At 43.5% G+C, this 17,907-nt stretch overlaps 6 protein-coding genes; 3 read left to right on the top strand and 3 right to left on the bottom strand.

Annotated features, from left to right (window-relative positions):
- Positions 1–1,346: 1,346 nt before the first annotated feature.
- FFUJ_02503 (related to wound-responsive protein KED) lies at positions 1,347–2,515 on the top strand (the record flags this gene model as incomplete). XM_023574243.1 has 3 exons in its annotated part: positions 1,347–1,404; positions 1,483–1,781; positions 1,835–2,515. 3 exons carry the CDS (start codon positions 1,347–1,349, stop codon positions 2,513–2,515), a joined length of 1,038 nt encoding a protein of 345 aa, XP_023427632.1.
- Positions 2,516–2,994: 479 nt separating this feature from the next.
- Positions 2,995–3,337, bottom strand: FFUJ_02502 (related to secretory pathway protein YSY6; the record flags this gene model as incomplete). XM_023574242.1 has 3 exons in its annotated part: positions 2,995–3,059; positions 3,123–3,258; positions 3,335–3,337. The coding sequence occupies 3 exons, from the start codon at positions 3,335–3,337 to the stop codon at positions 2,995–2,997; spliced, it is 204 nt and encodes a 67-aa protein (XP_023428852.1).
- Positions 3,338–3,719: 382 nt separating this feature from the next.
- On the top strand, positions 3,720–4,124 carry FFUJ_14893 (uncharacterized protein; the record flags this gene model as incomplete). XM_023574241.1 has 3 exons in its annotated part: positions 3,720–3,827; positions 3,875–4,001; positions 4,057–4,124. The coding sequence occupies 3 exons, from the start codon at positions 3,720–3,722 to the stop codon at positions 4,122–4,124; spliced, it is 303 nt and encodes a 100-aa protein (XP_023428851.1).
- Positions 4,125–4,368: 244 nt separating this feature from the next.
- FFUJ_02501 (related to Ca2+ channel) lies at positions 4,369–6,274 on the bottom strand (the record flags this gene model as incomplete). XM_023574239.1 has 2 exons in its annotated part: positions 4,369–5,051; positions 5,104–6,274. 2 exons carry the CDS (start codon positions 6,272–6,274, stop codon positions 4,369–4,371), a joined length of 1,854 nt encoding a protein of 617 aa, XP_023427631.1.
- Positions 6,275–7,318: 1,044 nt separating this feature from the next.
- FFUJ_02500 (related to Ypt-interacting protein YIP2) lies at positions 7,319–8,095 on the bottom strand (the record flags this gene model as incomplete). XM_023574238.1 has 4 exons in its annotated part: positions 7,319–7,439; positions 7,513–7,634; positions 7,724–7,939; positions 8,045–8,095. The coding sequence occupies 4 exons, from the start codon at positions 8,093–8,095 to the stop codon at positions 7,319–7,321; spliced, it is 510 nt and encodes a 169-aa protein (XP_023427630.1).
- A 2,274-nt stretch (positions 8,096–10,369) lies between these two features.
- On the top strand, positions 10,370–12,826 carry FFUJ_02499 (cephalosporin C regulator 1-like protein; the record flags this gene model as incomplete). XM_023574237.1 has 3 exons in its annotated part: positions 10,370–10,893; positions 10,949–11,242; positions 11,293–12,826. 3 exons carry the CDS (start codon positions 10,370–10,372, stop codon positions 12,824–12,826), a joined length of 2,352 nt encoding a protein of 783 aa, XP_023427629.1.
- Positions 12,827–17,907: the final 5,081 nt, after the last annotated feature.

Here is a 17,907-nt window from a genome sequence, read left to right as displayed (position 1 = left end):
ACTCGATGATTAGTTTTGAGAGTTGGATAAGCTGACAGTGGTAGGTATATGGGGGAATATGAGTTGTGCTGACCAATGAAGGGCTACTTCATATCACATTTTGAGGTCTAATCGTATGTCTATGTGCTGTAGTCCTATGTATGAGAATGCGGCCTCCAACATGTATAGCGCTATACGAATTCAGGCATACAACAACCCCTGAGAACTGAAGTATGCCTTGTTCCAGCCATGCCCCATCTTGCAAGATGTGGCCTGATACGGACATGCTCTCCCATGTTTATTGCCAGCCAACACGATAACCTTAAAGCATAGTGTCGACTGGCATTTTCTTGTATACTCCAAAGCGTTTAAGTTGGGACTTGAACCATATAGCCTCGCCTTTGCTGCAAAATAAGCAGTGTCGAATGTTTCCGGCGTGTATCGTATGGTAACCGTCAACCAATTCATCAGATATCTCCCGTTCTATAGAATGTTCTCTAGACCTACAATATGCAATTTGCATTTTCTCGTCTCGAATAGTTTTAGCATTAGGTGTGGGAAGGAGGAACATGTAGCATAGCTGTGCTCGCTCAGTAGTTGTATTCGATAAGAGAGTTGTAGGTACGTGCCCGCTTAATGTCAAGACGGAGGGTCAATAATGATCTCTGGAGAGGCCATGATATCATTTTTATCTTGGCTTTAACGTATAAGTCATGCTTTGGGTATCAATTTCTCACATTAAGGTCTTGTCGTTCCAGAGATGTTGGAGGATAATGTAATGCAATATGCATGCGACAAGTGTAATACAGGACAAGGCTTGCTAAATATTTTCTCAAGGCTAGAACTTAACCCTACCAACACAATATTTCGATTGACTCTTCATCTCATGGATCAAACCACTTCTGAACATAACGAAGCCCTTGTTTATCCAATGCTGAACAGCTTGCAATGAATAAGAAGATACTTAGTGGCATAAGCTGGCGTGTGAACCGGCGATTGCCCGTTTAGGCAATTCTTCATCCACCCTGGGTAAGTAGTGGAATGGAAGGCACGGAACGCAATGCCCCTGCTTCCATGTGCGTGCACAAACAGTTCCTGCCCCACCCAAGTTCAACGCTTGGTCCCCTGTCAACTTTTTCTCACCGCCCGGCAGAAAAAGTGGTGATTCTGCCCAGTGCTGGTGCGCATTTCATGAAGCTATCGTTGATTCTTCTTTGCGCCATTCACCACTCAACCTTGAACACTAAGAGATTGATTTTCTTACTGATTTTTGGCAAACGGCAACGAGCTTATCGAAGTTCCTAGTTGTCCTTCTACTTCCAACTCTGTACCCAGTTTTTTTTTTTTGTCAATCCAGGACCGTCATCATGTCGTTGTCCACAACTGGCGGTGTTGCTCTCAACCCTGAGGTGAAGTCCAAGAAGGGTAAGTCATAGATAGCTACCACTTTCTTCGGTCCCTTATCCTAGTCTATGAAGCTCATCTAACGTTTGCGACATGCAGACAAGAACCTGAAGCGCAAGCAAGACAAGTCGACCAAGCTTGAGCAGCGCAAGAAGAAGCGTTCCGCCAAAGCAGAGAAGCGAGCCGTCAAGGCCGCCGGTGCCGTCAGTGCTGAGCCGAAGGAGGTCGTTGGCGGCAAGCCTCGAAAGTCAAAGACCGTGGCGAAGAAAACCGTCAATGCTTCCAAGCGCAAGGAAAAGCTAAAGGCTCGTGCCGAAAAGCTCCAAGAAAAGGCAAACTTGTTGTTGGCCGAGGCCAAGAAAGCTGCTGCCCAGTACCAAGCACTTCTTGATGCCGAGGTAAGTCCACCCATCCTATGATTGTTTATTTACACACTGATTCCCCTCGCCAGAAAACCGCCAACGAGTCCAAGTCTGAGCAGGACGACGATACTTCTTCTGATTCCGAGAGTTCAGATTCTGGTTCCGATAGCTCATCTGAGGATGAGGGAGGTGCTCCCGTGACCAAGCAGCCAACCGAAGTTCCTACGAACATCCCAGCCGACGAGATCGTGATGAAGCACCGCCGACTGAGCAATGCCACTTCCGAACGAAGCCATGTTTCCGCCGCCGATATCTCCCCCGAGGCAGAGGAAGAGCCCAAGGAATCTAAGAAGGACAAGAAGAGCAAGAAGGGAAAGAAAGTAAGACTCGTTGAGCCTAAGAAGGAAGAGGAAGAGGCTGTCGAATCTGAGGCTGAGGTCGAGGAGCCCAAGGCATCTGACAAGAAAGCCAAGAAGGCCGAAAAGAAGAGGAAGCGAGCTGAGACCGAGGACAAGAAGGAAAAGGAGCCCGAGTCTGCAGCTCAGGCTGAACAATGGCAAGTCGATGATCTTGAGGGAGGCTCTGCTCGACAGGCCAAGTTCCTCCGACTTTTGGGTGGAAAGAAGGCTGGTGCTAGCGTCGCCGCCTCCCATAACACCAAGGGCGCATCCGACTCTACCAAGGCTGAGGCCGACATCCAGAAGCAGTTCGAGGCTGGTATGAAGATGAAGAACGATGGTGGCAGCAAGCGTCGTGGTCTTGGTGCATAGTTGTTTGACGCACAGTATATGTTTCGTGCTGGTATTCGCATTTGAAGCTGCCGGCTTGGCAGAAGCTTTCCTCATACAAAGAAAGGGTTGTTATTTAAATTCACGGTTCGCGGCATGGCGTCAGGTAGACAAAAAGCAAAGAAATAAACCCTCTTGTTCTGTTCTTCGAGAAGAAGTCAATGTATGTTGATTCCAGATTGCGCCTGTTCTCCTGAAGTCAAAGTTCCTGCGAATTCAATACAGGTTCTCCCATGGCGAAATACAATTATATGTGTCCTTTCCCCCCTTCAGCTCCTCTGGACGGTGGACTGGTGTCCCGTGCTTGTCCATAGCTTTTAAATGATTCATAGACCCTTACTCTCCCAGATGCCAAGAAAAAGTTGTAGTACCATCGCTGAGAGCGAGGTCTGGTCGGGGTATTGTTGTTTGTTGTTTGTGTTTATGTTGTTGTAGTATAGAAAACTTCAATTGATGGAAGCTTAACCGAAGAATCGGGAGATACCCTCGAAGACGAGGCCACCAAAGATTACGAACCCAAGGATAGCTGTAGTGGCAAAGTGTTAGCAAAATGCAGCTCCTGTAACCATCGGGGTTCGTGTATACGTACAGAGCCAGAAGAGGGAGATGGGAGACTTCTGAACCTTCTCGACACGCTTCTTAATCTGACCCTCCGACTTGCCCATCTTGGCTTCATTGCCCTTGGCAAAGGCTTCGTTGCGTCGTCGCTGCTGGGGAGTTTGCGCCTACAAGGAAGTATCATGTTAGCTCCATCATGAGATCGACACTGGATTCTGTTGGAGGGTCCTGGCTGTGGCGTACCATTGTGTCTGACTTGAGAGTCTGGATAAAAAGTCTGGAAAGAAATGTAGAGAAAAATTGAGTGTTGAACGGTTTCAAATATTGTCAATGGTCTTCGTCGCGTTAAAGTACTAAGATCGTATTAAGGGACAGATTTCAAGGGCCCGTGAGGGAATGGAAGTTTAAATGGGCTACTAACAATTTTGGGGACATGTGTTCCTTTCCCCTTAAAGACAGACAAGGGAAGGCGACAGGGGAGCCTAAGTACCTACCTAGAGTGAAGACCGTCTCTCCCCCCCATCGGCCCCGCCCCCACTTCACTGCCACATGTGGCTGGTGCAGCTTGAAGCTTTATCGATATTATGCTGCTTTGCGTCTGTGAACTCTTCAACGAATTATCAACACAATGATTTCAACAACTTTAACGAGGCTACGGCCTATGGTTTCGTCTAGAAGCCCAAAAATTATAGGAGTTTCTAGAAGAACATATGTGAACAAGCCACCAAGCCCAGTGGTATGTTTGCAAAAGTATTCGTAAGACTTACGTTGACAATCTGGCAGTCTCAGTTCTATCGCACGTTCACCCGACCTATCGCAAAGACACTTCTCATTGCTGTCTTTACGTACCAATTGGCTTACTGGACTTGGGTAAAACTTGAAACAGATGAGATCCGTGCGGAGCGAGAAGGTTGGTCGCAAGACAGAATATGAGAAGATATGAGGGCTAACGAGTGAATGAATAGCAACGATAGAGAAACTTGAGACAACTATCAAGGATTATGATGCTGCAGCAAAGGCAAATAAGGCTTGAAACGTTTGAATGAGATTATGGGGGTTCAAAACAACCCATTGTCTTTAGTTGTTCTGTGTAGAATACTGATACCTAATCACCGATGTTATTCAAAATAGCCTTACCTGTATAAACGTATGAGCATCTTAACTTTGACATGAAATTCAGACTATCGCTAGATTTAATCTCAGATGCATCTCCGCAGAGGTCCCCCTAACAACAAACGCCCAGCATACCCAAAAAAAGAAAACGAGAAATACACCTCTTATAGTATCAACCAGACCATCAATGATACAGCACTGAGCGCAAAAGCGCTTGGTCGAACAGTGACACTTGCACTAACCCTCGTCCTTGGCTCGCCGGGATAGTTACATGTTATACTCGAAATATCCGGATTCCGCCGTCCGTAGCTCACACTAAAACTTGGGAATCCAGGTTGTGGACAGGTGAAACCTATCGCGGCGGGACATGCTTGAACGACTTCGTAGCAGACGTCTTCGCAGGGTAGCAACTCCTTGTATGGGCCAGGCTTGACGGTTTCGTCGATCCAGGCGTTACGCGAGGAGTTATTTGCTGCGGCTTTGAGACCCTTGCGGAAATTATCAGGAAGCGTTGTTCCATTGGGAAAGGCTTGAAAAGCATCGCGAACAACGCTATATCTGCTGCCGCCCATAACATCCTCGCAGCGAGGTATCGTGACGGTGCAGAGCCAGCGCTTGTAGGCTTCACGACACTCATCGCAATCTCGTGCTAGCGAGTAGCGAGACTCAGGGGGTGCTTCGCAGGGTACTTGCATCATGACTCTTTCGAAATTGGCGTACATCTTTCTGGCATAATCATCGTAATGCTTGGCCAGAGCAGTATTATTGAACTTTTTGTCATTGCCAGGCACTGCATATTGTGTCTCGTTGCAGAAGTCCAGATTTGTAACCATCTTACAGTTTGTGCCTGATGATAGGTTAGCTAATATTCAAGCAACTTGAAGCACAATTGATCTTACTGGACGAGGTTTCAAACGTGGTGGCCTTGTAGACAGTGCCTCCACCGCCTATGGTACGCCCAGACTTGGTATCTCGTTTGCTATCACTATCCGGCATCTTGACGAGGATTCCCGAGTAGGTGGTACTGTGGTTGAGCCCTGCAACCAGGAATTGCTGCTTGGGCAATCCTCCTTGTCCTCGTGTCGTGAGGCCAGTCGTAACGAGATCGTTGTTTCGCCCAGTCTTCTTATCGTTGGCCCAAATTTCCGCGTGGTCCGCGAGGCCACAGGTTGAGTGTCGCAGGCCATCGATGGATCTTAATTTGTCGTCCCCGATAAATATCTGATATGGTGGCGGCCTCTTCATGATCTGCTGAGTCTCGTCCGAGTCCTGGGTCAAATCACTGGTGAAAAGGAGGGCTGATGTTGAGTCAAAGTCCATCAACAGTAGTTGAGCAGTACCATTTTTGGCATCGTAATTGTGGTAGTACGCGTCGAAAGAAATGGCGATTTGGTATTTGTATTCTCCATCGGCCTTTGATATATTCGGAGCCACAACGCTGATGTATATGTCGTCGGTAGCATTCATAGTTAGCATAACTGCGCCCTCGTCGAAGGGTATCCTGGCGGTGTCAGGATTTGACTTGTTGTAATTGCCTGCCGTTGGGCACTTGATCTTGTTTGTTGTTGAAGTATAAAGACTGAGCTGCGGTGCCAGTTCTGTATTCCCCCTCTTGTCTTTAGTCTTTAGAGTTGGCCTGGAACAAGTATTAGCAGACACATAGACAGTCTTTGTCTCTGCTCGACGAGTGTTCTGATGCGCGGTCTCCCCGGTTGTTTTATGGTCATCGTCCCTCTTGTCCTTCCCGAACAACGTCTTCTTATTCACAATGTAACAAACAGTCCCTCCAGGAATTATCGGTCTACTATCGGGGCCATTATTCGTTAATAACGGTTGTTCTGGCGGGGCGCGGCCAACAATACTGCGATCAAATGCCGCAAACTCTGGTTCGTATATCAATTCCGATGTATTGCTTCGTTCGATAAGTGTTTCAAAGTCGAAGACGGAGTTGGGTGATGAAAGTGTAGCTTCAGTGTTTCCAGGAGCGCAGAGCATCAAGCTCAATGCCAGAACTGATAGATAAATAATTATCGACGTGGACGTTCTTGACGTGGGCGAATTGGGTATCATGATGGTGACCTTTCCCTCCAGGGGCTTTTGCCTTTTCGTTGAGTTCGAGGTTGATTTATTGACACGCAATCAGCAAATGAACGTGCGGTTTTCTTCGCATGTGGTTGTTATTGACGCCGAGTTATCATCGTGAGCTCTCCCAAGACCGAATCATAGAGAGCATTAGTTGTCGTGGTGAAAAGACGGAAAATACGAAACAAATTGAACGGTTCAGCGCAGGATAAGATGCTAACTTAGCCGTTGAGGCTGACAAGCATGTGCCGTCCACTTGTTGATGCGCCAAGGAGTCGAGAGTCGCAAGGGGAAGTGAGGCGCAGTCAAAGGTTAATTCGGGAACGGCACAGCCACAAGCACACTCAGCTTCAACAATGGAATCGGTTCGGATCTTTTTTTGGGCCTGGGCGAACGGGTACAAAGCTCGGGCCACTAAAAAAGGGTTCTGTGGCCACTACTTACCACTACGTCAAGTGTAAGTCAAGTCAGGCCAGATCGGATAAGATTGGATCGCAGGCCAACAAGCTTGGAGCTTGGCCACCAGTGAGAAGTTAACGATTAGTGACATAGCAATATATGTTGATATTTCGAGACAGCTGAGCAACTGAGCACGCGACAGTTGCAGCTGAATGCTTATAGAACGCGGGAAATACCCGATACCTTACCATGGGTGTGTAATTGCAAAACCAAAGATGTGGGGTAGGCAAGCGGTATACCAGCAATACGTGTTCTCATGAAGCTCCAAAAAGAGCATCTCTCAAAGCAAAACAAGATATTTCTAGTGCATTCATTCATCACACAAAGTCATCCACACGACACGAGTCTTCCTGAACAACCCAGCAGTCCAATACAGCTTCTCTAGCTGGTGTAAATCCTAATCCTGGCCAGTCCTCCTCCTCATTCCCTCCAATTTGCGTAGCGTGGTTTTGAAGCTGAGTAGTTCCTATAAATAACCATTTCCTGTCCCTCTAGTACCGAGATTGCTTGATCCGGGGCATGCGACAATTCGCAAGAGTTAGTTTGGCGATCAAGCTAAACCTTGGAGACCGTTTACTCGGTCTTGTCGAGGCCGTCAGCCTTGGCGCGGAGGCCAGAGGCAGTCGAGCCAGTCTGCTGGAAGTATCGGCCGAGGGTAGGGGCCAGGAAAGATCGGAAGATGAGCTCAGCACCCCTAATCAGTTTCTGTCAGTATTTGAAGCGAATCCTCCGGATAGCGGGGCAGCAAGACCCGCATGGCAACTTACCGGAAGGCAGGGAGAGAGAGCCAGAGGAGGAAGATAAACTTGAAGACGTAGTAGAAGGGGAACCAGTAGACGACCTGGACGAAGCTCTCAATCACAGTGAAAAGAGAGAAGACGACCCAGTACTGTAAAACTAGTTAGCGACCGCTTGTGATCGTAGGAAGCCTCGGCAAAGCCCGGAATCAGCTCCGATGGTAGGGAAAAGGCCACGTACAGTCAACCACTGAGTATCATCCTCCTTGTTGTGAGTGAAGAGGGCACCAAGAGAGTAGTAGCCGGGGATGACGAAACCAGCAAAGTTGGTCAGAAGCTGGCCTCCGAGGTTGAAGATAATGAGGAAGAAGTAGAGAGCGCCGACACCGATGGCGGCATAGGCCTTGGGAACACCAGCCTGCTTCTCGAGGTTGTTGAGGGCGGGGTACTTGGAGAGCTATGCGGATGGCATCAGTCTCAGCATTTTGCAAGGTAACGTTGCGCAATTTGTGCTCGACTGCAATGCGGCGGCTATAATCGCAGGGTGAGGGGATATGCGTACCTCGCGGTCGAGCTGACCAAGGTACTGCTGAGCTTTATCTTGGGCGGACATTGTTGGTTATGGCAGACTTTGTGTGAGTGTGGTTTTGTCAAAGAAGTTGTGATGCTGTGAGAGAGTTGAAAAAAAGGTGTTGGAGGGGTTGGTTGTGTGGTGTATTGAAATAGCTAACTTAGCGTCCAATACGTAAGAGGAGTTGAATGGGCTGGAAGAGGGCAGCTTTTATCGTGGCGCTAGCTGCAGCTGAGATGGGGGGAAGATATGGAACCCAATCACTGAGGTACAGGGCCTAGCGAATCTTGGAAGCAGGAAGAAATTTGACGCGGAGACAATCAGTGACAATGACCGAGAGTGACTGTGTGTCAGTGGCTTGTGACCCTGTAAGTTCGGGGGTTTTTGCGAGATGAAGTGCTAAGTTGATCAGCAAGACTATTGAGGCTTGTGATGTTGTGCAGGTGATGAGTATTTTACTCGTTAGTATGAAAACTGTATCAGATTGTGTTCTTATAAATACTGTGTATTTTGCAGTTGACTCTTTTCAATTTTTGGTCACATACACATATCTCTGATAGAGAGAGCAATCCGAACGTACGTCAGATTGGACGATTCCAGGTATGACGCAGTGTACTTTGTTCCCTAGCGCCGTTGCACACTATCACATGTACCTACAGCAAAAATGAAAGAATTACATCATTGGGGAGGGCAAACCTCAACGGTTTGGAGGCTACATACAGCGGGACGCATAAATCTCGGAGTATTGGATTCTGGAGTGATATCGTCTGGAAATATGGACATATATGTATATTTCCGTCATAAGTGGTTCCTAGGATATCAAACATACAAATTGTTATGCTATAGGGTCGAGACACAATGAATTGTGGCAGATGTAAGCAAACAAGGTACGGAGTACAATGTCGTGATATTTGGGAAGGACTGCCGCCAGCTTGCAGAAGTTCGTGATAGAAGAAAGAATATGTATAATAATCATCTGGACTCTTAATAACACTAAGATGCTCATCGTCTGATACTCACCGTCTTTATGCCGTTTGTCAGCTAACCTAGATGTCTCGACGGTTGTCCGGGCCCAGGCTTATTTATCTGTCTCGTTTGCTTCCCTTGGGGTGGATTGTGACTGATCGTGATCTCGTGTCCATGTCATATGCAGAACATGTGCTTCGCATCTCACATCTCCCCTGGACAACTGAATCTCTGCCAAGAAGCTGGACGGAGGTTGAACCAGTCTCTGTCTACGAAGATTCACGTTGCAGTGGACGATCATAGGCTGTGAAGGGCAACGGAGATCTCCTCCATAACTGAGAACACATCCGAGTTCTCGCGGTGAGCACCTTTGGCCGGGGATGGCATAGCAGTTTCAAGCCTCAAAACACAGATCGAGGGCATCGTAAAAGAAGCAATGATTCGCAGCCAGTCAAATCTCGTTTCTCATCATAACAGGAATTTCGGCTAATTTACCGTACCCTTCCAATGAGAGCCGGGTGAGACAAGCCAATAGAACAAGTGGATAACGCCCCCGCTCTGGCTGGGAGCAAGATTACCTAACTGAACTGAACCACCGACCATCCATTTCTCGTTGACCTCGCAACGACAAAACAAGGACAACAACAGCTCCAGGAACGTCAAATTGTTACCCTCAGCGCCGCGCCATATTGCACCCGAGTAGCTCCTTGCGCGGCACCTTTGAAACGAGTTTCTTTCTATTCAGCTTCCGCTGGTCTTTTTTTTCCCTTCTCGCGACTCTCTTGAGGTCCCTTTTTCACTCGAGTTTCATTGTTATTGACGTCGGCGCATCCGAACACCCCAGCCCAGCCAATGTTTGTTGTTTAGCCCGCCCACAAATTCCTCTCTTCCGTCAACCAAGTCAACACAAAGTCCCGGTCGGTTCAGGTTCAGCCCAGTCCAGCCCAGTCTCGTCTCGTACCTCACTCAATTAAGTATGGAGCATAACAGTAGGTTTACTTTCTCCCTTGTTTTTCTTCCCAGACAACCCCATACCCAAACAACCTCATCTCCTCCTGCTTGAGGCACCTAGTACAGACGCGCTACTCAGTGGGAAAGTCTAAACACACAACACAACATAACAATCTTTTAACTTCGCTGCTAAAGCATAACATCCCCTCATCTTATTCATGTCAAGCTACAAAGTCTCCGGTTGTTGACAAGTTCAATTCAGTGGATATAACAGACCAGAATCAAGCTCAAGGTCCAACCACCCGCGCCGCCGTCAGATCGACTCGACGACCGTTATCCCGTGCTTCAACAGCTTCCCTCAACAGCTTAGAGCAGCCTGCCTTTCCCGACGCTTCAGACATGTACAACGCGCAATGGATGACAGCCCAGCACGGACAGGTTCATCCAAATGGCCAAATACACCCAAATGCACACGTCCACGGTCATGCTCAGGTTAAGGACATGAACACGCCTCAGATGTCAGCAGAGGATATCATGATGGCTCAGCAACTCCAAGCAACCCAGGATTTCTCAATGGACGCCTCAATGAGTGCACCAATGGGTCACCAGATGCAATATCAACAACAAAAACATGCCATGCAAAGGCACCCGTTACCCGCTGAGCAGTATAACAGCCATGCCAGTTTCACCGAGGGAGATAGCCAAATGATGGAGAGGGACGACAACGACGAGAATTCCTTTGCTGGAATGATTGGAGCCCCAAAGCCCGCGTCCAATAGATCGAGTGCAAATAACGAGATTGAAATGAGAGCTCTATTCAAAGCCAACGAGCATCGCAGCCTCCCTGACGTGGCCAGCGAGCTTCATGGAAATGAACGAGGTCCAAACTCAGAGCGAACCCGACAGGTTTTTGCAATGCTCTGGTACGTCGTGAAATGTTTACCATATTTTGCAACAGGTATGCTAATCGCCCCATAGGATCCATGGCGTCTGTGAAAGGGGCAAGGGTTCCGTACCTCGAGGACGAGTATACGCCAACTACGCGTCGAGATGTGCTACTGAACGAATCACCGTACTTAATCCCGCTAGCTTCGGGAAGCTTGTTAGGGTGTTGTTTCCCGGTCTAAAGACACGGCGACTCGGTGTTCGCGGAGAGTCCAAATATCATTATGTGAACTTCACACTCAAGGAGGACCAGGCCGAGGTTAGAGAGCCTTCAGTGCAGCCAACCCGCGCTCTACCAGAACCTCCGGCCTTCACTCAAAGCTTCAAGTTAGCTTTATCCCTGACCGTAATTTGTATGTGCTTGCTAACAGAAGTAGCACTCTTCCTTCGCAGACGACTATCAGTTTGAGCCAAGGGGCCCTTCCGTCCCCTCAAATTGGCAGCACTGAGACCAACTCGGCCCCAGTATCGCAAAAGTCCGGCTTCCAGTCACGTAGCATATACAACCAGCCACAGATTGCCAACATTGCCCACCTCAGCTCTAGCACAACAAAGACTCAGCTCGAACTGGGCTTCCGTCCCGATTCTGATGGGCCTGTTGACCCTGAGGAACCTCTTATTCTTCCTAACCTCGAGCCTTACCTCCCTCAAGGCACCGACCCCGACGCTGCCAAGTCTCTATTCGCATTGTATCGCGCCCACTGCACATCACTAGTCGATTGTATCCGTTTCTGTAAAGAGAAGACCTTCTTCCATCTTTATGGTGCTTTCCAAGGGACTCTCACCATGCCTGTGTTGAAACTGTTTGGGAACCCGGCCTTGGCTCCTTGGATTGAGGAGTGTGATTTCATCCTCTACCAGCGTATGATGAGCATCGTATCTGGTTTGAAACTCCAGGTTGTTCCTAAGTATGTTTTGGATATTTTCAGGTCCATATCGGATAGACTCGTGATGCACATTCGTGAGTCTTTTCAAGGCCAGCCACAGCACGTAATCCGTGCTAAGGAGGGGCCCGCGGCACTCTTTGTTGGACTCATCGACCGCGCGCTGAGAGTCAACTTGACAGCTCACGCTGCTGCTAATTTCCTTTCATCCCGTGAGCAGCGTAATCAGATGTACATCGACTGGATCACAACAATCCGGCCTCGAAAGATTGCCGAATGTGTTCCTACTCGGGGTATGGACGATGTTGTGAATCTTCTGCTTAACGAGATTCGAGATCTCGTTGATCCCACAGACGTGCCTTGGGAGGTGGAATGTCTCACTATATATGGAGATGTTTTGTCGCGCAAAGGCCGGCCATCTGATAGTGATGTCGACGGTGGCGCCGAAGCTTCCGGTGAAAAGGGCGAGTCATACCAGCTTGATCGTTGGGTAACATTCCTCAACAGTCTACCGACCAGGTTCCCTTACGCCTCAGCAAGCGACATCATGCTATGCGTCGAGAGGATTGGTACTGCTGTGATGCGAGACCTCACCATGAACCAGGGTAAGAGCTTCAGTTCATGGTGGGTGACCAAAACATGGATAGATGAGCTGGTCTGCTTTATGGTGGAGGAGGGAGGATTTATGAAGCAAAAAAGGAGCCAGACAACATGGTCGACAACGCCCACACCACCCCAAGCAACAAAAGACACGAGCCGGCAACCCTCCCGATACAGCGGCGGTAGTGACGAATTCAACCTGAACAATTCATCGCAGAACCAAGGGGAACGCGCTCCCTTTCCCCCAGCCAACAAACCCAACCAGAACTCGATGGGTATGAGTGGGGGCGATGTCCACGACGATAGCGGAATCGGTATTAGGACGCCCGAGGAAGACTTCCCCATGGACAAGTTTGGGTTCACCGGCACAGACAACCAGGAGCATGCCCTATTGGAAGGGGCAGAATTCACTGTTGATGAGCTTTGAAGGACTTCAAGCAAGGCCGCAAGGCCCGCGCGCGCATGTGTGTGTATGGGTGTCTAACTGACACGGTGATTGGCGTTCCGGGATTGGGATATCGATTATACCCTTGGTTGATTTATATTAATACAGTTGTCAGTGTTTCCCAGAGGAGTGTGTCCTAATTGCCAGACATGATGGGACGATGGAACGACGACATGATGATGGCCTAGAAGCAGAAGCGGGAAGTGAAGTGCGCTGAGTTTGGCGAATTGAGCGAAGGGGGCCTGGAAGACTGGAAGATAGAGGATTGGGGATGATTGTTTCTGTGTACACATCAGCTGAAAGGTTTGGTTCTGGAGTTTTTGAGTATAAATGGTGTCGGGTTTGGCAAAGGCGCACCATGAGAACCCATTGGGAGGGGTTGATTTCTTTGCATCGTCAAATACACTGCAGGCTTTTGGCTAATCCTATTATCTCTTTGTTCCTTTGTAGGTGAGGAGTGCCTTACCGTCCCATTCTCTCTTTTGTTATAATAATAACAAATCACTCTGAGCTCTATGTATAATGAATGACTGACTGTCGACGACGGTGTAAGTGAGTCGTCTCTGGTGGGGTAGCTTAAGTGGAGTTTAAGTTATTAGCGTAGTGGGGGTCATGAATCTCTAGTGAGCTTAACCTAAACGTGTGTACCTACCTTAATGAAGGACAAAGCCGAAGCCGGAACCTGTAGCAAGGTCGAGTCATACCATACATTGAATATTATAGAGGGAGCACCCCCCTGTATGAGCTGTTATTTCGGAGGCAACGTCGGTCTTGTTCTCAAATACTGACTCTAGAGTCCATAGTATGATGCTACAGCATGAGCCATATATAAATAATATTTCTTGTCTTCATTTATAGTCCTTGGTTCTTGAAACTTGATATATACATCTGTGCCTCCTTTCTGTTGAGACGTTGTTCTTGACCGCACTTAATCATCTTGAAACTCAAGCTCCGTTCCCGGACAGCTGATTTCATATCCAGTCTTTGATATTGGATATTCGCATTTAGAGCCTCAAACCGTCGGTCGCTGTGTCAACACCGAATTTACTTTCATCTTTGTCTAGGGGATTGCAAATTGGTACTGGTTTCAGTATTCGATAATACGCCAATCGTATCCAGTTGCTGTCAATCTCTCATCCATCTACACTTGGCACCTCTTTACGCTTCAATTGGATTCAATCTATTGACTGCACTGTCGCATTCTACAGATCATATCATACGTACTCCTCATTATGGCCCTGATCCAATCGATACGAACGGGCACCTTTGATACGGTCCGTAAAATCTGAACAGTAGGCTATTCCTAAATTGGCCAGTTTTGGTGATAAATTATATAGATAAGGGATTTTTAATCCAGTTAGTATTTATATAATATACCTATTTTGCCGTAAACCTAATAGGGAAAGGTTAGTAATAAATAGAACTGAAATAGTGACTTTTTGGCTGCTTTTCTGCTATCTGCTTATTTTGCTATTTATTAAAAATAAGTGTAACATACGCAATAAGCAAGTGGCATAGACAAGCAAGTGGCATAAAAATCCCTTACCTTATATTAACACTATCTAATCAATTAATTCTTAATTAAATAATATATTATAATCTACTATTAAGGCTTATATAAATCTTATATTTTAGGCCTATTAGAAAGACTTAAAATTAAGTCTATAATAAGCTGCATTTCTATATAATATTAACTTCTATAACCTTTACTACTAATCTTAGGGCATGCCAGCTTGCGCCAATTATATCCCTAATAATCGGAAACTAAGTAATTAGGAGGAATAGGTTATAGTTAAGTATATCCTAGATCTAAATTTATAAGGATTTCCCTCTTAATATTGTAATATTAAGGAAATAGTAAATTAACTGCTTACTAAATATAATGCATTACTAGTTAGTAAGTATTAGGCTATTAATTTTATTAAGCAGTAGTTATAGCTTAAGATATATTCTTTTTATAAATATAATTATTAAAGAGCTTAATATAAAGATCTAATTACTATTTATAACTGGTTTAGGCTTATATAGAATATAATTATAAAGTATAGCATTTAATTAAATAATATCTAAAACTTTAATAAGACTGGCTTTATAATAAGCATAATATTAAGCAATATAGTGATTACTAGCTTAGAAAGGTATAGAAACCTAAAATCAATCTAGCCTAAAAATTAGGAATAGGTTACTGTAATTTAAGTAATTAATATAAAAGGCTAAGTAATTAATCTATATATAGTGGTTACAGGCTAATATTACCTTACTAACTGGTATTAAGATAGTAACCTCCTAAGCACTTAGGCTATTACTATAATATTAAATGGCTAGATAGATAATAAAATAGGCCTTAACTAGCTAAAGCACTCTAATTAATATATAACTAACTAATTAATTAATTCTTATTATCTTTTAATCCTTAATGGCTATAAAAGTTATTAATCTGCCGATTTTTAGATATATTATAAGGTTAATAATATTATTACCCTCTATATACCTCCTTATTTATTATACCTACTTTAGCCACTTAATATTAGGTGCTTTAGGCTACTAAAAAAGGCTTATAGTTAAGAAATAAAGTAATTAATTAGACAGTCTATAACCTATATTTTTAAGACTAAGTTCTTCCTGGCCTTTTATATTGCCTTTTAAAAGACTATAATTAAGTTAAATATTAAGGGGGGTTTTAAAGGAGCTAGATTTACTCCTTTTAACCCTAAAGTTATAATTTTAAAGCTTAATATATAGCTATAGACTTTAATGCCTATTAAAGAGGTAGCCTAATAAGCTTAAGCTTAAACTTTAAGGACCTTAATAACAGTCCTTAAGGCCAGATTACAGTTTAAATACCTTTAAGGCCGAATTAGAAGATATTATAGTAGCTCCTTAAAGTTAATCCTTAAAGCTCTTTAGTCTCTTATAAAGGCAGTTATAAGAAATATATAGAAGACTGCCTTATTAAAGGCTAAGAATTAAAAGCTTTATAAGGCAAATAATATACTTAGCTGGCAGTATAGGGCAAAAAGGATATACCTATAGAATAGAGGGAGCTTAACTATATAAAAAGGTTAGGATTTAATTAATTAGATAGATATAAGTATATAGATATTGGCCAAATTATTAAGAAGTGGTAGTTAAGGAAGATCGGTTAGGCCAGGTATTTAGTAATATAGTATATATAGTAAAACTAGATATAATATAAGGACCTATTAGGTAGTTCTAAAGGTATTTAGTAATAATTATAGTAATTAATTTTAATTAATTAGATAGTCTATTATATTTTTATTGTAATTTATCTTAAGAAGGTTAAGATTTTTATGCCACTTACTTATCTGTGCCACTTGCTTATTGCGTACGTTATAGTTTTGTTTAATTTGTATAAGGCTATAAGGCTAACCTCTAGCTATAATGATCTCTAAATGCCTAATAATGCCCCTAACTGTAGTAATAATAATAATACTATTAGCTTAGATAATAAATATAGTAAGGAAGAAGACCTATTTATTATAGGGCTAGCTATAAAGACCCTTAAATTATAAGGAAATAAAAAAAGGCTGTATTTCCTTACTATTTTTAATTGCTAAGAGATTGTTAACTCTAGCAGGTTAGCTATAATAGAGGAATTCAGTTAGAAGCTGCTAATAGGCTATAAGAGGAGATTTATAAAGAAGCTTTAGGTTATAAAGGTCTAATTCTATTAATTAGCTAACTAAATTAATATAAATATAAATATAAAGGGATCTAGCTGGTAAAGTTTATATTTAAAGTTAATAATCTTTCTATATATTATTAGTTAGGGCTATATACAGCAGGCAGCAGTATATTACTTTAGCATCTCTTAAAGCTCTATATTTTAGATAATGGTAATAAATCTTAAAGTATTTACTAATATCTATAGGATATTTATTATCTAACTAGAGCTAATAGAGATATACTATAAGCCTATAATTAAGCCTAAATATTAGTATTTCTTTAGTTATATTAATACTATAGATAGTACTTATATAGCAGTTTAGGTCCCTAAAGAAGGTTAAAGGAAATAGTATAATAGAAAGTCCTTAATAACTTAAAATATCTTTTATACTATCTGCCTTAATAGGACTTTCTTATATATCCTTACTGGCTATAAGGGATTAGTTAATAATACCTCTTTATTGCAGTATATTTAGTTAAAAAGCCTGAAATTGTATGCTAATAGATTCTATATTAAGAATGCTAGCTTTAGTGCCTATATAGGACTTCTAGTCCTTTATATTAGTATTAAATATTATCTTAATGACTAAAAGGTATTGCTAGAAGGACCTTAAAATAAGGAAGAACTATATAACTTATACTACTTATAACTGCAAATTATTATTAAGCTGACCTTTAGTTAGGTTAAGAGGAAATTTTAAATAATATATTCTTTACTGCCTAAATATAATATATATAAATAGATCCTGATTGTATATGCCTATATAGGCCTATAGAATTTCCTAAAGTTATTAAAAGAAAAGCTAGTATTAAATAAAGTATAAGAGGAATATCTATAGTTAATAACTGCTTAGATATAAGATAATCTCTCTAGTAACCCTGAGGTTTTAAGAGATAAGATTGCAATAAATTAGTAGGAAGAGCATTTAGTATATATTAAAGAAATAAGGCAATATAATAATACTATTCTCTAAAGGAAGTATAAAAAGTATTTTAGTAATAAGGAATGGAAGGCAGTAAGGCATTTCTGGCTTAAAAGGTGATATTAAGGGAGGTTAGTAGGTAAAAAATAAAGCTACTAGGAAGAAGCTATAATAATTATAAAAAACCCTGCCTTTTAATCCCTAAATTACGTTTTTTCTAGCCTATATAACAGGTCAGTTAAGGTTAAACCTCTTAAAATAAGCCCCTTTAGGGAGGGATTTTATTACTATAATATTAAGTCTCTAATTAACTTTAGTTTTACTTTAAATTTCTAGAGCATTATCTCTAGCTTTAGGGCTATTTAAAAATATATAAATTATTAGAAGTGCCTAATAATTAACTAATCCTCTAGCTTAATTCCTAATAGACCTCTTTTTAATTAATATCCAGTC

This window comes from Fusarium fujikuroi, chromosome FFUJ_chr03, assembly GCF_900079805.1.
Source record: "Fusarium fujikuroi IMI 58289 draft genome, chromosome FFUJ_chr03".
NCBI lineage: Eukaryota > Fungi > Ascomycota > Sordariomycetes > Hypocreales > Nectriaceae > Fusarium > Fusarium fujikuroi.
Note: the sequence above shows the minus strand (reverse complement) of the source record. Positions and strands in the feature narration are given on the sequence as shown.